The 21,711-nt window shown below is 41.5% G+C and overlaps 1 protein-coding gene across 2 annotated transcripts in view; it reads left to right on the plus strand.

Annotated features, from left to right (window-relative positions):
* The first annotated feature begins 1,144 nt into the window (after window positions 1-1,144).
* ARL13B (ARF like GTPase 13B) overlaps window positions 1,145-21,711 on the plus strand; it is a 60,697-nt gene continuing 40,130 nt past the window's right edge. For both annotated transcript variants that reach the window (XM_084800470.1, XM_084800471.1), the window contains exons 1-3: window positions 1,145-1,499; window positions 15,341-15,411; window positions 21,343-21,592. In XM_084800470.1, coding sequence (XP_084656596.1) covers window positions 1,441-1,499; window positions 15,341-15,411; window positions 21,343-21,592 — 380 coding nt within the window. In that variant the 5' untranslated portion in view covers window positions 1,145-1,440. The remainder of the gene's footprint in view (window positions 1,500-15,340; window positions 15,412-21,342; window positions 21,593-21,711) is intronic.

Below are 21,711 nucleotides of genomic sequence, written 5' to 3' on the forward strand. Positions count from 1 at the left end.
AGAAATTGAAATTGCCTTGATCTTTATCTCTCTCAACATTGCAGTAACTGCAAGTTTTCATTCCTATTTTACAGAAGGGATATAGGGGTTCACAGTCAGCAAAGTATAAAAGAACTACTTTAAAACTCTGATCTATCCTAGCCCTAAATCATCGTTTTCCCTTGAATATTGTGATTTTTTTTAGTGCTTTTTTACTTCTGCTATGATTTGAAATGCCCTTATCATCTATCTATCTATCTATCTATCTATCTACTCTTTAATCAGAAACTGAATAGATAAACATGGCTTTTATATTTTAATGTAGACATTTTGGAAAGTACTTGCCTCGCCCCAATAAAGATACAGGCATTAATTAACTCTTTAAAAACAAAACATTGCAAAAGAGCCAGAATATTCACAGTCTCAAAGTTCAAAAATCAAATGGTCATGACTTTATGTAGCTAAAAGTCCTAGGACAACATACATTAGAATATCATCACTGTCTTTGAGTGGCAAGTGCACAGTATTTTCATCTCGTTCCTTTTCTGTTTGCACATTCTTCCACAGGCACATATTTTTTTTAAAATTGTAACACCTTTATAATTACCCTTTTTTTTTTTAACATAACAGCGATAGACATCAGATTAAAACCGCACTCCCATCTGAATTGTTCAGACAACTTAAGAAACAAGTTTTCCCTATTTGTCTTTAATTTATAATTGCCTCGGTGTATAGTTCCTGAATTCTTAAGCTAAAGTTGGCCTGAGACCCAGAGGATCACCATCCCTACTGCACAACAAAACAGAACAAAGCAAAACAAATGCCACGCAGACCATCAGCGATAGTTAGATCTCATCTGAGTTACTGGAGATGAAGGGGAACCAGCAAGGCTGGCAGGCAATGCATTTTAATTGGGAATAGACAGAGCTAGTGTGTGATCTCCCCAGGAACCCTGGATTTATCTATGGACGCTCCGGTTGCCTAGTTACCAGAGCCCTCTTCCCAGAGCTCCGCCTTTCCCCTCTAGACCACGCCCACTTCCTTTTCCCACCCAATGACAGGGGGCGGGGAGCAAGGCGTCCTCAGCCGCTCAGAAGCCCCGGACGTAGGTCTTTCAGCCTCTGATTGGAGAAGCGTGTTGTAGGCGGATCCGTGGGCGGGCCTTCCGAGCTTCGGGGACGTCAGCACGTCGACGCGGGGGTTTTCTCTGGAGTCCCACTAACGCCGCGCCTGTGTCCCCTGAGCTTGTGATCGCACTGTCCCGGGGCGGCGGGCGGACGCGGTTAGGGGGGCCGGACCCTGCGGTCTGTCCGGGTCACCGCCCTCCCGGCCTGCCCTCCTGGCCAGTCCACCCTAGGGGAGCCTGGGGACAGGACGTGGGACACCTGAGCCGGGCCGGGGAGCTCGGGGCCCTTCCCCGCCCGAGGCTCGGATGGGTGGTGGCGGGAGGAGAGACCTGGGATGTTCAATCTGATGGCCAACTGCTGCAACTTGTTCAAGCGGTGGCGGGAGCCTGTCAGGTAGGCTGGGGCGCGGGGCCCACTGCCTTCAGGGATGGGGACGACCGCGCCCCTGGTCCTGGGCGGGCGCCGCCTCTTCCCTAGGCGTGGGAGGAGTCGGCTAGGTCTCGGGTGGGGTGGGGTGGGGGTGGGTGATTGGGGGGCATACTGTCCTTTCCCATGGGACCGTCCCTGGAGAGAGAGCTTGGAAGTGTATGTAGCCTCTCTTGTCTGCTTGACCAAGTTTTAATCCACGGCATGTGTACATGTATTTCAAATTGTTTTACGTTTCTTAGACGCGTTGTGAGTGTGCCCTGTGTGAAGAGGGAGGGAGGGAGACAATTATCCATTGTAGTTTTCTTCAAAGCCTTTTGTAATGGAAAAGTTTTTAAAAAGTGGTATGAAGTACAGTTTTCCTAATAAACACATCCATCCCGTTGTAGCTCTTTCCATCTCATCTGTCCCGTACACATCTGAAAACATGACTGCACTGTTTTGTTTGGCTGTTTGGCTCCACTCCTTAGTAATTATGTGATTCAATCACATTTGGCTCACCTTCCTTATTTATTAAATGAGCGTGATAATATCTGTGCCTAAGAAGTGTTGGATTCAATTAGAGTGTGTGAAGGGTAGTGTTTTCCTGGCTGTAACTCAGTCGCAGTTTTCATGTACACGATAGTATAATCAAGTTGAAAAGTCTTTTGCTTCTTATGAATTAGTACATGTGTTAATGTGCGATGCATGTTACTGGGCTGTTCATTCAATAAATACTGTCAAGAAAGTTAACGTGTACTAGGCACCGTGTTAGGATGGAGTCAGTGAAACTGATGCTACTGAACTCCAGAAGCCCAAACTATGGAGTGTTTCTCTTTATAACTATTGATACTTATGTTTTGGAATTAGACCATAGACAAAATCTAGCCAAAGTGTTTTTTTGTTTAATCCCCACACTTCACAGATAAATATATGTCATAATGATGAGCAGTTCTTTAAAGAATGCACCCGAAAAGCAACACTTCACACATTTATAGGAAAACACACGTCTGTATTTGGAAAAGAAATTTGCTTTAAACAAAACTTGGAATTCTTTTCAGCTTATCTACTCTGGGTTGGACCGTTTTAAGTGTAAGGGTTAGAATCACCTCCAACAACCGAAGGTGTCTTCCGCACTGCGTGCGCTAGGACCTTAATCATGTTGTGACTGCTTTCATGGCTTCTACTCAGGCTTGGGAATAGGAACATGTGCCCGTTCATACTTTCCCATGCTTGTTTTTAAAGAATGAATTTTTAGGACAGTGTTAGAACATGAGTACAATCAGATGTTTTAAATTCATTATTTTTAGTATTGACTTTTCATAGTAACAGCAGCGTAGTCTTTGAGGCTTGCTTAAAGAACAGACAGTTCAGGGAGGAAAGATGTGTTGATTTCTAAGTAAGTGCAAGAGGATTTTTAGTACTAAAACATAGTTAAGATACAGCTTTACAAGTCAGGTGGGTTGTGTTTATTACCAGCACTTTGATCTGTACTACCTGTGTTGAGGTGCTGTCAGTGAAGAGATGGAGGGGATTTGGAAGGTTTTATAGTGAAGGTAATGACAGTCTCTTTAAAGACCACTGCATGTTGAAATGATAATCTTGCATAACCAAGTTAAGTGATACATTCTCTCTCTCTCTCTCTCTCTCTCTAATTTTTAAGACTTGCATTATCTTTCTGTTTTATCGTGCTGTTCCAGATTGTATCTTAATATATTTCTCAACTGTGAATAGCATGAGCGCCACAACTATTTGAAACCAACTTAGATTATGCCTAACTACAGTGTCATTGCCTAATGCCTGATTCATAAAGGTGACTGAGTAGCTGTTTACCAAATATCTAGTATTTGCTCATCCGTTACCAATAACTGTGCTTACATAAATACTCTTAGCATGAGTTCTATTTAATTTTCAGGAATAAAGGAGAAGCAAGCAAACTGGTTATAAAAAAAAAAAATAAGCCAGGCACAGTGGTGAATGCCTATATTCTCAACACTCAGGGAGGCAGATCTCTGTGAGTTTGAGGCTAGCCTGGTCTACAGAGCAAGTCCAGGTCAACCAAGGTTATAGAGAGAAACCTTGTCTTTAAAACAAAACAAAACAAAACAAAAAGGCTTTACTTTTTTACACCAAGTCATGAAAAATGGCTTCTAGAGTAGTTAGGTTTTCTGCTTATTGTTTTTTTAAGTTTTAGGTGTGCTTCCTGATATTGTGATTCTTTATACATTTTTTGAAAATATATTTGCAAATGTGAGAGGAAAGTGCAGTGATAGTTAATGCTCAGAATATGCTTAGCGATTATGTTGGTTCATCTAATAGATTCTGTATTCTTCACATGCAAGTCCTTCTGTTAAGCCCTTTTGTTCATTTGCTTACTGATAACCCACAATCCATTGAGTGAATTAGATTTAGTTGGTATGTACTAGGCAGGAGGCTGAGAGCCAGTATTAACCCACCCGACTGGGTTAATAATGAGGGCCAGAAACCTAGCCAGTTTTCAAGCCATACTTGCCATACAGGTCAGAACCTGAACCGAGGCTTTCAAGCCATGTAAATCCACCTTGAATTGACTATAGTTCTAGACCCACAGACAAGTTACATGCCCCAGTAGAATTCATATAGTATAGTGCTAGATTTTTTTTTTTGAGATTTAGTACCACCATGAAAGCAGCATCAGTGTAATATAATTAACAGCATACTGTATTACAAGCTCGCTAGCTTTTCCACTAATCACCTTTGTTTCTTTTCAGTGTGTACGTGTGAGCAGTCCAGTCTAGAGTCCCACACTCATTTGCTCTGGTTCTTTCACCTTCCTCAGTCTGTAAGAGTTGCTATTTGTGAAGTCCCTTTGACTAGCACTGTTTAGGGTTTTGAGGCTGTTTGCCGAATGAATACAAATTTACTTCTTGTTTGTTTGGTTTTTTTGTTTGTTTGTTTGTTTTTGAGACAGGGTTTCTCTGTGTAGTCTTGGCTGTCCTGGACTCCCTCTGTAGACCAGGCTGGCCTCGAACTCACAGCGATCCACCTGCCTCTGCCTCCCGAGTGCTGGGATTAAAGGCGTGCGCCACCACGCCCAGCTCAAATTTACTTAATTTGCTCCATTTGCTTTTAATTCCTTGTACTTTTAGTGAGGTGGTGCAAATGAGGGAAGAATACTGCAGAGACAGTATGTCATTCATTGTAGGCACGTGCTCCACAGTACACGTACCACAGTACAGCATGCCAAGGGGTGTATAGTGCCAGTGTGTGTTACTGATGGGAAGGTTAACCTTGACCACTTGGCTAAGGTGCTGTCATCCAGGTTTCTCAATATAGTTCTTGAGTTTAAAAGCTTGGAATCTGACTCCTGGACGTCTTAACATTTTCACATGTCCAACTTGTTGATTACTTCTATGCCACAGCACTTGAAGAGAGAAAATTTGTGAGAGCATTTGAAGAATGGCTGCTGAGGTTACTTTTCTCATTGCTGTCACCAAAACGCAACAGAAGCAACTTATCGCAAGGAGGGTTTATCAGGGCCCAAGTTTTAAAGCACTGTCCGTTACAGCGAGGGCAGTCAGAGTTGGTAGAGGATGGAGAGAATTCGTAGCCAGGACTCCTCGTATCTTAGGGTTCAGGAAGCAGTAACCAGAGACTGCTGAAGTAAAGCTGCTTTTCTCTCTTTTTATTTAATCTGTGTGTTCTGGGTGGGGCTTCCCTCTTCGCTCACAGACACTCCTAATGATGTGTCTCCTAGGTGATTCCAAATAGAAATCTGCTGACAATGAAGAATTAGCATCACAATGGCATCAATCTGTTGCTCAGTAAACTACCTCCTACCCTGAGTGGTACTATTGTGTAGTAATTTATCATCCTCTGTTCATAGCTTATGTTTATTAGGATATAGCTTTGCCTCCTTATGTTTATTAGGATATAGCCTGCCTCCATTTTCCTGAAAAGAGAGAATTGTTTTTCTTTCCCAGGTTAATTCTTTTTTTGTTTTGTTTTGTTTTTGTTTTTGTTTTTCGAGACAGGGTTTCTCTGTGTAGCCTTGGTAGTCCTGGACTCACTTTGTAGACCAGGATGGCCTTGAACTCACAGCGATCCGCCTGCATCTGCCTCCCAAGTGCTGGGATTAAAGGCGTGCACCACCATGCCTGGCCCCAGGTTAATTCTTATGCCTGTCCTCTGGATTCCATTTCCTTGCTTTCATTTGTTCTACATTCAGATATTCTTAATTACTTAAATAAGTATACTTCATCTATATGGGAGAGAGGGCTTGTGGGATATAAGAATAAACTTTTGTCATTTTTTTCTATGAAAATCAGAAGCCGTTTTTCTCTTTAGTCTTCCAAACATACTTATTTAGTGTATGTTTTCAGGCTTTTCTTGCTTAACCAAACCAAACTCAGCTTATTGGCTTCCATGGCTCCTAGAACTCGTCTGCAGTAGTAACTTGAAGCAATACAACTTTATCACCATTAGCTTCTAAGACCAGAAGTTAGAAGTGGTCTGCTGGGTTATACACCTACCTTCTGAAAGCTCTAGGGGAGGAATGCGGTTCCCATTGTGCTTTCCAGCCTGAGGAAACTACCCGAGGTCCTTGGTCACGGTCCTGTCCTTTCTCCTTCAACGCTAGTGGCATACCAAGCACAACAGTATGCTATAACGGACCCTTGTGATACTTTGGATGTACTTGTATAGTCCAAGATGAGCTCCCTTTGTGTACAGGAACGTATGCACAGGTAGAGGTTGGGTTGTGGGCATCCTTGGAAGGACATTTTTCAGTCCACCGTCCTCTACACCCTATATCCTTGCAACCACTCCTACCTCTTCTTTTTCTTTCACCCTGGGATTCTCAGTTCACAGTGGTCCTGTCCCTACCTCCTCCTCTCTCTTCCATTCCATAACTCCATATAACAGACTTCTGTCCTGTCCCTTTAAGAGTTCTTTTTTTTTTTTTTTAAGATTTATTTATTATGTATACAGTGCTCTGCCTGCATGTACTCCTGCAGGCCAGAAGAGGGCACCATATCACATTATAGATGGTTGTGAGCCACCATGTGGTTGCTGGGAATTGAACTCAGGACGTCGTCGGGAAGAGCAGTCAGTGCTTTTTTTTTTTTTTTTTTTTTTTTTTTTTTGGTTTTTTGAGACAGGGAGCAGTCAGTGCTCTTAACCACTGAGCCATCTCTCCAGCTCCTCCTTTAAGAGTTCTTATACCAGTTGCTTCTTGTTTATTAAATGCCATGGATTCTTCTTGATTCTTGCCGTAAATGGGCTCTTACCATCTTTAGATATTTAAGACCACTTTTGAAAATAATTTATTCAGATTACATCCTGATTGTAATTCTCTCACTTGTATCTTCCTGTTCCAACCTCTCTCCCTCTTTCACCTTACTCCCCTCCCCTTGACCTCTGACAGAAGGGCACCTCATTCCCCCCATATTACCACAGCCTATTCGGTCTCATCTGGATAGCCTGCTTCCCCTTCCTCTGTGTGCAGAGGACATCCCCACTAAGGGGAAGTGAATTCTCATTTTTTTTTCTTTTCCTATTTCCTGCTTTCTTTATCTTCACCAATTTGCTTTCCTCCCTTTGTATTCTAAGTGTTCCTCAAAGTTCTCCTCTTGTTTCTGTGGCATGCCCTCATATATGATCAATCAGACGTTATGTTAGCACCTCAGCTATATGCAGAACATATTTCTGGTACAGAGAGACTGGTCCTCTGCAGAATTGTCAGTTCCATCACATCCATGATTAAGCTTTTCCTTGCCTTGTTTCCATGTCACAAGTTCCTGTTGATTCACCTGTATTTCATGTTAGCAAATTTATTTTGGCGTCTTCTTACCCAAATCAGAAGTGAAGAGTAATCCCGGATACTGAGTTATGTTTGTTCTTCTATTTCTCTAGGTCCCTGGTGGGCTTCCTGTTGAATAGAGTAGTTCTTGTGTATGTTTGTAAAGAGTGCTTTCAGAGACTGCTAGCGATGCCTGAAACTGAATAATACCGAACCCTGTATCAAGTGTATCTATGTATTTGCCTATAACTAACACACACACACACACACACACACACACACACACACACACACACACCCCATTGGTAAGGTTTAAACACAGCAAGACCTTAATAATTATAACTAATAAGAAAACTGAACAAATATAGCACTGTACTGCGATAATATGACCAGTATGGATGGGACTTCTATTAAGTAAAAATGAGGGTGACTTGAACAAAGGCAGTCAGGCAGCTGAGCAGATAACCAGGGATCGGGCAGCATATCCAGCATGGCTACGATGAAAGGCATGCCATGCGTCACAGGAGCCACACCCAGGCGTGGTAGAGGGGGACTGTCCTTTTATTCTACTACAAACAAGCACAATAGAGAAGTTAGGACTCTACAGTAGACCTTTTAAGCAATTTTAGGGGACAGTTAGTCACATGCTGTGGTTTGACTCAATGCCCCACAATGGTCTGCATGTTCTACATAGGCTTCATCCCTAGCATGGTGGCATTGGGAGGTAGTTGAGTTTTAGAGATCAAGGCTAGAGGAAGGAGATTATGTCTCTAGGGATGTGACCTCAAAGGGCCAAGCCTCCTCTGCTTTCTCCTTTTCTAGCTTAGGTGTAAGTGCTTTTACTCTGTGTGTGACTACCATCATGTGTTGGCTTGCTTTTTTTGTTTTGTTTTATTGTTTATTTAAGACAGGGTGACTCTGTGTAGCTTTAGCTGTCCTGGACTCCCTTTGTAGGCCAGGCTGGCCTTGAACTCACAGAGATATGCCTGCCTTCGCCTCCTTGAGTGCTGGGATTAAAGGCGTGTGCCACCACCTTTGGTCTTTCAGTAATTAGGACTTAGAGGCTGCTTTTTCTCCAAGGCACTGACTCTTTGAGGCTGTAGATAGATACCCTGTGGGTAATTAAAAGTGGGAGAGAAGTATGGTATCTCTACCTTCACTTTGTGTCTGTTAGATTCAGTACTTTACACTCGGACCCCTGCTCATTAGGGCAGGAAAGAGACAGGGGAGTTTAGAAGAAAAGAGGCATGACATTTTGTTGGTGTCTGAAGAGTTTGTATTCCTCATGCTCTCTGTGAGTCCGATGTCAAGACTTAACATCAGAAAAGTAGGAGTAATTTAAAAGCATCATGGCAGCAAGAGTTATATAAACAGCTGTTATTGTAAATCAGGAAATAGAAGTACCTCGGTCAGCCCTTCAAACTGGTCAGATATTCACTTTTAGTATCTGCCAGTGTTTTAATACAAAGACACAGGTTACTTATCCTTAAGTGTCCTGTATCCTGCTCGTCTCCCATCACCTCCCACAGGTCCTTGCCATTTGAAAATAATTTCTTTCCTCTTGATTTTAGCATCTCTCTCTGTCAAAGCTTTAGCTCAGATGTTTTAGTGAACTTCTGCAACTGCCCTGTCCAGACTGAAGAGCTTCAGGCAGCTCGCAGAATGATCTGGTTGCTTCTGGGCACCGGTGTGTCCAGTAAAGCTGATGGGGACGTGGCTCATCATTTATGGAGGGAATAGATCTCCACAGCCATATATTTTTGTTTTTGTTTTTGTTTGTTTGTTTGTTTTGGTCTAAATGGACGTAAATAAATCTAGAGCATTTATAGCAGTTGCTGAGGTCTTAATTTCCTAATTAAGCTTTACATGCAGATTAACAAGGATTATCTAGTGTGCTGTGCACTAAACCGGAATGTCTGGCATTCTTTTTATCTGTGTACTTCTTGTTTATATTTAATAAAAACAGTGGGGTTTTGGATTTTAAAAAAAGTACCAGAGACTCATATTTGTATTTATGTTCAAATTTAGAACTTGCTTCATGAAGCTTAAAATATTTTCAGTAATGGAGTTCTTAATGTATCACACTTTGCCATTCAGTTTTTGAGTAAACTATTTTATCTTTGATATGTGCAATATAATATGTACATACATACATACATACATACATACATACCTATATATATATATATTGGTTTTTTTCAAGACTGGCTTTCTCTGTGTTGCCTTGGCTGTTCTGGACTTGCTTTGTAGACCAGCCTGGCCTCAAACTCATAGCAATCTGTCTGCCTTTGCTGAGATTAAAGGCATACACCACCTCTGCCGAGCTATACGCAATATATTTAACATTAGAAATTTATATAATTATTTTAGTGTAAGTATTATCCTAAGTTGACAGGTTTATTTCTTCATAGGTAATTTCACATATATACAGTATATATTAATCACTCCCAACTCTTCCCAGCAAGCCTCACAATATGTGTCCCCTTTTTATTTCTCTCCTTCTTTTCCCTCTCGTCTCTGTTTCTTCATCCTCCTTCTCTTCTCCCACGAAGTCCACATAGTGCTCTCTGCTTGAGTGTGGTCAACCTACCAGTGGTGATGCTCTCAAAGGAAAGTGATGCCTCCTCACTGGGCAGCTATCAGTTGCTAATAGCTCCTCAACCTCATGAAACCTGCCTCCCCATATCCCTCCCCCTTCCCTGCTCCACACCAACACACACCCCCTGTGCTGGAATCATTGACTGGCTCGATCATTTGCAGCTAACCACAGCTCTGGCAAGTTCATGAGCGCAATGGCCATGTCATTCCTGGAAGATAGCACTTCACAGTGACTTTTTCCATCTCTCACTATTACATTCTTTCTGACCCCTCTTCCAAGATGTTTCCTGAGTTTAATGGGGTTCATACATCTATATCTAGGTCTCATTTAGGGCTGTAACTCAATTGTCACTTGTTTTCAACACTTTGACAAGTTATGAGATTGGTCTCTACAAAGATTTGCTGATGTTGGCAAATATAGATTTTTTTTTAAAGTTGGATACTCTGCTGTGTATTTTTTTCTTTTCATTTTTACTAGTTTTAATTTTGTATATGTGAGTCTCTGTGGGAGTCTCTATATATATGTGCATGTATATGTGAGTGCTACTGTCTTTTGAGACCAGAGCCATTAGATAACCCTTGAGTTATAGATGGTTGTGAGCCACTTGATGTAGGTATTGGGAATTAAACTTGGGACCTCAGCCGGGCCCAAACCAAAAAACAAACAAACAAACAAAAAACTTGGGACCTCTAGAAGAATAGTATGTGTTCTTTTTCCTTTTTTTTCTTTCTTTCTTTTTTATTTATTTTATTTTTTTATTTTTTTGGTTTTTCGAGACAGGGTTTCTCTGTGTAGCCTTGGCTGTCCTGGACTCGCTTTGTAGACCAGGCTGGCCTCGAACTCACAGTGATCCGCCTGCCTCTGCCTCCCGAGTGTTGGGATTAAAGGCGTGCGCCACCACCGCCTGGCTTACCATGTGTTCTTAAGTGCAGAACTATCTCTCCAACCCTCCTATTATTACTTTTGATGCACGTGTGTGTGTGTGTGTGTGTGTGTGTGTGTGTGTATTTGTGTGTATTTGTGTGTATATATATGTATATAAAATATGTTAGATAAAAAGAAACCCTGAAGTAAGATGTTTTCATGTACTCAGTTTTGGAGTATATTAGCCACTACACTGAGTAGTGTCAGATATTAGCACCTAGATTATAGAAATCTTCACGTTGAGGTAGATACCTAAGCAAATATATAATCAGATCTTTGGTGTCTCAATCGCTTCTTCTTATTTACTAATTCCTAAGAATCACTTTAGTTTTAAAATATTTCTGTTGTCTTTAATCCATGAATATGTAAACATTTTTCATTAATATTCATTCAATTAGACATGGAATAAACAATTTGAATGACATCCACATATTGATGAAAAGGTTTTCATGAATTAAATTCAATATGGTGCTTTCTTAATTTGAAATCATATGCATTCGCTTCACTTAGTGCTCCCTTAGTAAGAGGAAGAGTTGTGAGTTCATGGCGCTCTGGCACCGTTGGCGCTGTGCTGCACCGCTGATGAGGACAAGCTCTAGCTGAGGGAACCATGAAGCAGTGCTTGTGGTGAAGATGTGGCACAGAAGGCATCGTGGTGTTGTCTGCTGGGGGATTTCAAGGAAGAAGCCTCCAAGCTTGAACTTGGTTTTGTAGTTTTAGGCAGAAAATGCCCTGGTTAGGGTTTTAAAAACAAACAGGGCAGAATATGGCTTGCGACTGAGTATCACTATACAGCTTTAGCAGGTTTGGAGCTTGCTATATGACTGGCCTCAAACTCAGAGATCCACCTTCCTCCACAGTCCAAGTACAGGGATTGAAGCTGAGCCACAGAGTTGGGCTTTATCGGGAACGTATTACCTTTCTTTCAGATGCAGGAGCTAAGTTGTGAGTGTGCTGGGAAAAGGAATGGAAGCCCTTGTCCCTGCATACCTGATTTAGTATGCACTTATAAAAATGAGTAGCTCTTAGGATGACAGTGGTCCAGGATACATCGTAATACAGTAGTGTCTGTTACTGTTTTGATAAATCATGTGTTGAAACTTCCCTTGGAAACTACTTCAGGCTAACTTCTTATTAGTGCTGAAGCCTTGAGTGTCTTGTACCTCCCTTGCTCAAGGCACAGCGTGAAGATAAATTATAGAGAGAAATGTCTTTGAACTATGGAGACATGGTATTTAAATCAAAGCCTTAGTTATTGCAGGCCTGAGAAGAGTGGAGGCCATTCAGTTCTGAGGTACTTAATTTGAAGTAGTGAGCACCGAGACACCTCTTTTCCTTCTTTCTTTTATTGAGAGAAGTTCTCACAAGGACCATAGGCTGTCACCAGTACAAATCTGCCCCAGTACCTCTAATGGTGAGATTATAGGTCCCAGTGACCCACTGAAAGAGACACTTTTTTTTTCTTTTTCGAGACAGAGTTTCTCTGTGTAGCCTTAGCTGTCCTGGATTCACTTTGTAGACCAGGCTGGCCTCGAACTCACAGGGATCCACCTGCCTCTGCCTCCGGAGTGCTGGGATTAAAGGTGTGCGCTACCACCGCCCAGCCGAGACACTTTTATTTCACAGAATTGCACAGCATTTGATAGATCCTGTTCCTCCCTTAACCCCTTTATACTAGCCATGGTCGCTTGCTGGGTTAGATAGTTAACTCTTTAAGGCCTTACCTTCTGCAGGACACCAGCCTTGATCACTCTGTGTGAAACTTCTCAGACCTCCATCTTTCACTCTCAGTTCACTTTTTCTTCATTTATGTCATTCTTTCCCCGCCCCCCATAGTACTTAAGAGGTTCTAACACAGTGAATGATTTATAACTATTCAGTTTGTTATATTATTTTCTTCTTTGTCATAAAATGTAAACTTCATTTTTCTATTTGTTTTTTCTTTCTTTGTTTCTTTTTTGAGACAGGGTTTCTCTGTGTAGCCTTGGCTGCCCTCGACTCGCTTTGTAGACCAGGCTGGCCTCGAACTCACAGCAATCTACCTGCCTCTGCCTCCTGAGTGCTGGGATTAAAGGTGTGTGCCACCATGCCTGGCAAATAGGTTTATCTTAAATACTTCAGCATTTATGACTAATATATAGAATCTTATCGGTGATTATTGGATAATTGACCAGTTTTGGTTTTGGAAGACTTAGCCTGTGACCTGTTTCTGGAATGCCTGACACCTTCACTTTTATCCTTTCCGTGTGTGTAAATGTGCATATCCGAGAGAGCCATACCTGGAATTTAAAGAACACCCTTGACTGCCATCTTAATTCTGTTTTCAAGCATTCTTTAGGATCATTGTTGGTGAGGAATGAGTATACCTATATTATTAATACAAAGGATGCGTGGTTTCTTTTGGCCTACTTGTAATGTCTGAGCAGGTGGCCGTAGTGCTCCTTGACATGGCCCTGTGAGTGCCAAATGCACACGAGCTTGGATGATAAACACAAAGGCTAATTGCTCTAAGTCCTGAGAACCGGGGCATTAGGATTCCAGGCTCCAGAAACCAGACACTCAACAGTGCCTCAGCAGCTAGTGTAATCCTGAGCTTTGAACAGCAGGTGGCAGTAGTAGCTGTCAGTGTGTGCTGGTTAAAGGCACCAAACCCAAGTTCTAGGACTCACAGAGCCTACCAGGTGGCCTGACTCTCACCCCCCAGTATTGAAACCTTTGGCCTTTACAGTGGTTGGTGTTACAGGTTTTGAGCATTGGTAACTTCAACTCATAGGGCTTGGCAGATTCCTGGAACTATTCTAGAAACTGGGACCCACAGCCCTCATCTTTGTCTCTACCTACTGTTGGCTTCCACTGTCCTCTACCTCTACTACTCTACTAGCATTGCTGCTGCCATTCCTGCAGAGAGTGGCGCTGCCACCCATCCCTGCTAGCTTCTCTACATGTTATGAGCTGACCCCTCTCTACTTTTGATCAAAGGAAACACTTGACAGAAGCCTTTGATTGGGCCCTCCAACAGAGCCAGATAGTCTGATTATATAGCTGGGGGCAGGTGTGGAATACAAATGAAGGGTTATATTTGCACCAATCACAGAACAGACTACCACAGACCTTGTGTAAGGAACTGTCACAAGCCCCATACTCCACCAATCACTGGCTTCTTGCTGAGTTACTCAGGAGATGCTCCCCACATCCCCATGTCTTAGGAAGAATAAATTCAGTGTTATCTATAGTATACTGAGGCTGGTCAAGCTGGAATGTCTTCGAAGGCCAGTGCAGGGTGTCTGGAACATGTGTTCTGTATAAAGAGTTAAAAAGTCTAACCCAACATTGCCAGAAACATTTAGCAATGCTTAATAATGCTTAGCTCTTGTTTCTGTGCCCTCCAGAGTTCTGAATTCCTCTGATCTGTCACAGTTACAGTCTACCCTGTAGTCTTAGCATGGCAGCCGTGCTGTGCTGTAGTTCTCTCTGTGTTTCCCAACCAGTTTCCTTGCTAGATCCACAATGCTAACGGGCTGTTCCATCCTTTACATTGTGCAGAGATCCCCCTGGACAGGCATGAGCTTTACTAGGGGACTGAGTCAGCAGGTTAGCAGGACGAGTACATACCTTCCTCAGGTTTATGAGATCCCTAGATGTTGGTAGTAGGTGCTGGCTGTGTGTGACCCTTGAGAAACTGTTTAACTTTATAGTTCTTCATCTGCAAATCTGAGCTAGACATTTGTTGTTGTTTTTACTCTACGAACTAACACGTATTTTATAGTTTATAATAATGGAAGGTTTCTTCTAAACATTTTACTACTGCAGATAGTAAGCCTGTCATTATAGATTTTTATTTGGCATGGTGTTGTATACCTACATACAGAGATGAGCCTAGCCCCTAGCAAGAATTCTTTCTGTGCTTTGCAACACAGACATATTGCCGTAATTCCTGGTTCAACTAGATAGATGAGTCCTCAGTAGGGATCAATAGCTCAGGGGTAGGCATCATCTAGGGATGGACAGATCTCTCTCCCTGCTCATTCTTTATTTCCTTCCTATCACTTAGATTATGTTTTATGGTTTTTGCTTATAGGAGAATAGAAAGAATGATGATTTAATGGTATCTTCATAAGTTTTGCTTTTGAATCAATAGTTTACTCATCATCAAATTCCTAGCAGTTAGAACATCAGTTCACAACCTGTGAGATGCTACTCTCTTGGGCGTCCAATGATCCTTTGGGCTATATATCAGGGGCTATATATCAGGTATTTACAATTCACAACAGTAGCAGAATTACAGTTATGAAATAACAATGAAAATAATTTTATGGTTGGGGGTCACTACAACATGATGAACTATATTAAAGGGTCTCAGCATTAGGAAGGTTGAGATCCGCTGATCTAGAAGATTGTCTGCATATAATATATGCTCCTTAAATATTGTGTGAATAGATAAATCCCTGCATATTAAATGAACAAAGAAAGTGATCTTACATTTTTATTATTTTAAGAAAGGTGACTCTTTTTTTTTTTTTTTTTAAGAAAGGTGACTCTTGTGATGGTCGGACTTGATAATGCTGGTAAGACAGCCACAGCAAAGGGAATCCAAGGAGGTAAGTAGAAAATTAGTGCATTCTGCACTCTTAATTTTTTCCAAGTTATTTATTTGTTTATGTTAATTTACTTTATTACATGTTAATTGGATAGAGATAGTACAGTCCTTTGTGTTTTTAATAGACTTATGCTATGGATAGATTCTAGTTTTCTGGTGTCCCCCTACTGCCACAATTTAGATTTGAATAGGATCAGTCTCCTTGATGCCATTAAAGCAGGAGACAGGGAGTAACGCAAGCTAGCCGTGAACTAGCAGTCCTGTGCCTTAACACCTCAGTTGCTAGGAGTACACACATGAGCCACCAAGACTCATTTTTGCCATGTGTCTCCTCTTCCATAAACTCTGTTCCCAGTGGGCCATCCGGAGAAATAATACTAGAACCATTTACAGTCTCTTTCGAGGCTCACTCTTGTTTCTGCCTGTTACTTAGCTGCATTTTGTTTTATGTGTCTACTTCTCCAGGCTGTTAGTCCCCTAATGGCAGTTTCACTCATTTTCGTGTCCCCCTTATTTAAACCATACTTCTTGGGAATAGCAGACAGCCTTCTTAAAGCATCCTTTCTATGCTTCCTATTTTCTACTTATTTTTGGTTCTGGTCTTGTCTCTCTGCTCAACCCCCCTTTTCCTTTGAATGTGCCAGCTTTTTTTCTTTTTTTAAGAGACGTGTACCTCTTTTCTTAACCATATTGCTGCTGCTCAGAATCCAGACCCCACTGTCTTTCATCTATTATGTCATAATAGCTTCTTCTAAAAGTGTCCTCCCCATTGTGATTGCTGCTTTCTTCACTGGGTTGTTGATCTTCCTGACAAATAAAAAATTCAAAATGGTTGTATTAATTGGAAAATGGTCCAACTGGTATAACAGAGGTCCGAAGTCATAGTAGTTCAAGAAAATTGGAGCTTATTTCCCTCTGCCCATGCAAAAGTTACCTAGGACTAGGATGGCACCCTGCCCTTTGTCCTCTTCACTCTGCCATCCCTACGCTCTTTCTCCTACTCGGCCTAGGATGGCTCTCAGCAACATGCCTTTGAGCTGGAAGGAGGTGGCAAAAGAGGAGCACGTGCCTCTCTCTCTTAGGACCGTGGACCAGATGCTGACGTCACTTCAGTTCAAGCACCACGGCCAAGAAGCGGGGTGTTCTGGACCCCACTACTGCTTCTAAATATTGAATCAAACTTAACCAGCAAGAGCCAATGTTGTCTATCTCTTCCCAGTATCTTATTGGGTATCTTACTAGTAGCTAGAATTAGTTTGAAATCAGTCATAGTAAGAGTATTTACACTAAGGAAATGGTAGAGTTCTCCCTCTGCTTCTAAACCAGTTGTTAAATATTTAACAGACCACCACAAATTCATCTAGCCCTCCTTTCATGACTAGTAACTGCCACTGAGGGTGGGAGTCAGTGTCTTTTGTAAACTCTTATGTGGCCAAACTAAAAAAATTCTTGGGAATTTCTGCCCAATACTGTTTCCTAATTGCAAACTATTATTTTGGGTAAAAAGTTTCTTTTTCTTGGGTTATCTCTTGTTTTGTTTGGTATTAACATACCATCACTATATTATAATAGATCAGAACAGAGATCTGATTAATAATTGTTTTGCTTGTATGTTGCATATGAATGCCAGGCATAGTGGCGCACACCTTTAATCGCAGCACTCAGGAGGCAGAGGCAGGTGGATCACTGTGAGTTCAAGGTCAGCCTGGTCTATAAAGTGAGTCCAGGCCAGCCAAAATAACACAAAGAAACCTTGTCTCAAAAAGCAAAACAAAACAAAACAGAACAAACAAAAAAAGAAAAGAAAAAGGAAAAAAACAAAAAAAGAAACACCTAATGTTTGTTTATTCATTATGTATTTGTATTTTATCTTAGACTTATTTTGTCTTAACATATATGTTACGGTAAGTCTAAAGATTGAGGACCATGTATCTCTCTCTGTCAATTAATTTATCTGTAAAAGGTCACAAATAAAAGATTACAGGGATGGGTGGGGTGTAAGCACTTTGTGCACACAGACATCCCTTTTGTGGAGGTATAGAAAATAGAATGTAATGATAGATGGTGAAGTTGGTATAGGGAGTGGCAAGGAACCATCAGGAAAGGATTTGTGGGGAGAAACTGTATTTATATTTGTGATGTCTTTGTTTGTTTGTTTGTTTTGGTTTTTGAAACAGGGTTTCTCTTGTAGTCCTGGTTGTCCTGGCTTTGTAGTCCAGGCTGGCCTTGAACTCACAGTGATCCTCCAAGCACTGGCAGTAAAGGCGTGCACCACTGCGCCTGGCTTGATTTGTGTTAAGTACAAATCTTGAACATGAGTTAGGATGCCCAGGGTATTGCATCCCCTGGCTTTTATAGCCCTGAAGGCTCAGATTAGGGTCCTGGCTCCACTGGGCATGTAACATTGAACTGTTCTATTGTTTTGTTTTTGACACAGAGCTGGCCTGAAGCTCATGATCCTCCTGCCTCAGTCTTTGGTGCTTGGATTATATGTATGTGCTGCTAGGCATAAGTAACCTTGAAAACAATTATTCTCCCTCCTCCTTTCTACTTTTTCCCTCCCCTTTTCTTCTTTCCCCTCCTTCCCCTCCTACTCTCTTTCCTCTGACCCTCCTCCCCTTTCCTAGTCCCCCCTTTCTCTTCACAGTGCTATGCCTGGAACCTCACAAGGGCCCTCCCACTGAACTAAAGCCTCAACCCAAGAGTTTCTTAATACTGAATGGGTTATGAGGGTGATTTCTTTTCTTTTCTGACCGCCCCCCCCCCCCCAAGACAGAGTTTCTCTGTGTAGCCTTGGCTGTCCTGGACTCACTTTGTAGACCAGGCTGGCCTTGAACTCACAGCGATCTTCCTTCTTCTGCTTCCCAAGTACTGGGATTAAAGGTGTGCGCCACCATGCCCAGCTCACGAGTACCATTTTTACCACTTTATCTCCGCTTACATTGTTCTCTACCTAGGACGCTTCTCTCCAGTCCCTTCTAATTGTGTCTTGTCTGAGACTTTATTCTTACTCTCTTTAGTGTTTGAAGCTGCTCTTGACCGTTTTACTCCTTCCCCTCATCTTTGATTTGAATTCCCTCATAGGATCTTCACAGTCTTTTCACAAAACACATATTCTGTGTAATTTTTTTCATATTTGATCTCTCTATTTTTAACAATTATTTTATTATTTGTATGAATGTTTTGTTTCCCTGAATGTCTGTTATACGCCTGGTACCCACAGAGGCCAAAATAAGGTATTGGATCTCCCAGAACTGAAGTGAGAGACAGTTGTGAGCTGCCACATGGTGGTGGGAATCAAAGCCTGCTGCTCTGGAAGGGCAGTCAATGCTCTTAAGCAGTGAGCCAGCTCTTCAGCCCTCTGAGCTTTGTACTTTGCACTGTGTGTGCTTTGAGGATGGCACCCATACCTAGTTTATCTTTTCACCCTGGTCCCTAATAAAGTTCTTTCATCAAATTAGCATTTGCTCTAATTTTGACTCCCTTGCCCATACTCCAGCATAGTGACTTTGTGTTTACTGGTACTTTTCTTGGGGTGTCTTTCAATTTATACGTGAAGATAACAATCTTTTCCTGGCTGTGATTACTCTATTATTACTTTTGTTGTTGTTAATATTATTGAGTAGTTGTTGTCAGATTCTTTATTAATTCTCATGCCTATAGCCCCCAGATGCGGAGATTACAGTTAAACATCACCATGTCTGATTTATTTATTTGTTTTAGAAAATTGTGTATTATTTATACAGTATTCTGCCCACATGTATGTCTAGATGCGAGAAGAGGCACCAGATCTCATTATAGATGGTTATGAGTCACCATGTAGTTGCTGGGAATTGAACTCTGGACCTTTGGAAGAAGAGCCAGTGCTCTTAACCTCTGAGCCATCTCTCCAGCCGGCTGTGCCTGACTTATGTAGTGCTGTGGATTTTACTGAAGCAGCCAGGCAGGCACTCTACCAACGGAGCTGTCTCCCAGCCCCAAGCTCCGGGTTAAGTTCCTGTGTGATCCTGTTTCTGAAAAGTCAGGCTACTTTATTACATCTAGCCTTACCCTTTGTCGTTTTATCAGTGAAGAAATTAGCAGCAGAAATGTGGCTTGGAATGGCTCTGCTAAGTGTCACAAGCAGTGCCAAAGCTGCTCTGGGTGCTTCCTGAGAAGGAATGTGAGACCTTGTGAGCCTGTTTCTCAGCTATAATTAATTGTAGAGCATGCTTTCCACATTTACCATAGTGAATGTTTTGTTAAATGTAGGAAGCAGTCACTATAAACAACCAGTGTCGTTTAATGAAAAATTCTGTATGCTGGGAATAGTTTATGCTGAGTCCATGTAGTAGAGTGGACGACTAGTGACATTTTGTTTTTGGGAGCTGCAGATGTATCTGGTACAACTGAGGAGCGGTTTTTAATCCATTTAATATCATGAAAAGCCATTGAAAGCTTTTTGTAGTAACTGGCTACTCTAGAACCATACAGCTATAAACAAAGTCCTATAGAGAAAGATTTATAGTATATTCCTATTTATAAGGAGAAGATGGAAGAGGCACACATGACAATAAAGTTTTCTATCAGCTGACTCTGTAAGTTCTATGAATGTTCAATAAGCTCTCTCTTCCAACCTTTTGTTTTAATTTTCTTACTCTCTGAGGAAAAAGAAAATGGCCTGATATTCCTATTCAGTCAGCAGAGCAGTGCTCTAATCACCGAATTGTGTAATTGCTATGTCAGGGACCCTCAGCAGCTCCTCTTTCCTGTTTTCAGGACCCTGTTCAGTTGGCTTCCATCTGTGTCCATGGAAGGTTTTGCCTGGCGTGCTAGTACATGCTTGTCATACAGGCACTGGGGAAACTGCGGCAGGAGAATCACAAGTTGGAGGCTAGCCTAGGCTACATGAGTGACCTTGTCTCCAAAGCCAATCCAAGCCAAATAAACCTGCTGAGAGTGTGACCCAGTGTCTGTCTGTGTTTAATCCCTTGTTGCTTGCTGGATTTCTCACTTGTCACTCTTTGGTTCTCCTTGTTCCCAGCCTTAGCTTGTCCCCAGCCTTAGCTTGTCCCCGTTTCCTGTTGTGAGTTTTCTGTGTCTCTCAGGGCTCCTCAGCAGGTAAACATGCCCCTATCGTTCATGTTTTCAGATATAAAGTTCCTCTTCTCACCCCAAATCTGCCATTCATGAGTATATTAGAACATACAAGAAACATTTTCCTATAGAAGTTCTTAATTTGAAATCTTTTTGCAGGGTCTTTAAAAATCTCTTTACTCCAAATGTAGCTTTAATTTGCCTGATTTGAAAAAAAATGCCTCATTCTTTGCAGCTTCTTTCATTTTTGATTCTTCAAATTTCAATTCTTTTAAAAAATATTCCTGACTTTCCTTATTCTTCCATGGAATTTGCAGTAAATCTCTTCAGTGGCATGGTATTAAAAGGCTAAAACTGATTGGAGAATAGATAACCTTAACACAAGAACTCATTCATTAATTCATTCATTCAACATGTATTTATTAAGTGCCTAAGATTATAGTAATAAGTAAAACATCCAGGCAATGGTGGCACATGCCTTTAATCCCAGTACTCGGGAGGCAGGCGATCTCTGAGTTCTAGGCCAGCCTGATCCATAAGTTCCAGGACAAGTCTAGGCCAGCAAGTTCTAGGACAGCCAATGCTACTCAGAGAAACCCTGTGTCAGAAAACCAACCAACCAAAAACCAGATTCCTGTGTGTGTGTAGTGAAAATTCTAGTTGGATATTTAGTTTATTAACCCTTCTCTCACACTAGGGTGTTTACAAGTAGTGTGTATTGCATCAGCAAATGATATTTTCCATTTTGTAATAATATACGAATAATACTTGTTAGATAATTTATGTTGTAGAGATAAAGTAATGCTTTTAAGGTCTAAAGATTCCTTTTTTTTTTCTTTTGTATCATTTGAAACAGAGCATCCTGAAGATGTAGCTCCCACTGTTGGATTTTCTAAAATTGATCTTAGACAAGGGAAGTTTGAAGTTACCATCTTTGACTTAGGAGGTGGAAAAAGAATTCGGGGAATTTGGAAGAATTACTATGCTGAGTCCTATGGGGTAATATTTGTTGTGGATTCCAGTGATGAAGAGAGAATGGAAGAAACAAAAGAGACAATGTCAGAAGTGCTAAGACATCCTAGGATATCAGGAAAGCCTATATTGGTGTAAGTAATAAGTGCTGTTGTAAACTTAGGGGCAGGAGCTCTAGCCAAGAGATGCTTGTCTCATAAAGAAGATGAAGTGAGCCAAGGTGGTCATCTATTGGTATAATAAATGTGTACAA

The sequence above is a fragment of the Acomys minous genome (assembly GCF_964271855.1).
Source record: "Acomys minous genome assembly, chromosome: 11".
Taxonomy (NCBI): domain Eukaryota; kingdom Metazoa; phylum Chordata; class Mammalia; order Rodentia; family Muridae; genus Acomys; species Acomys minous.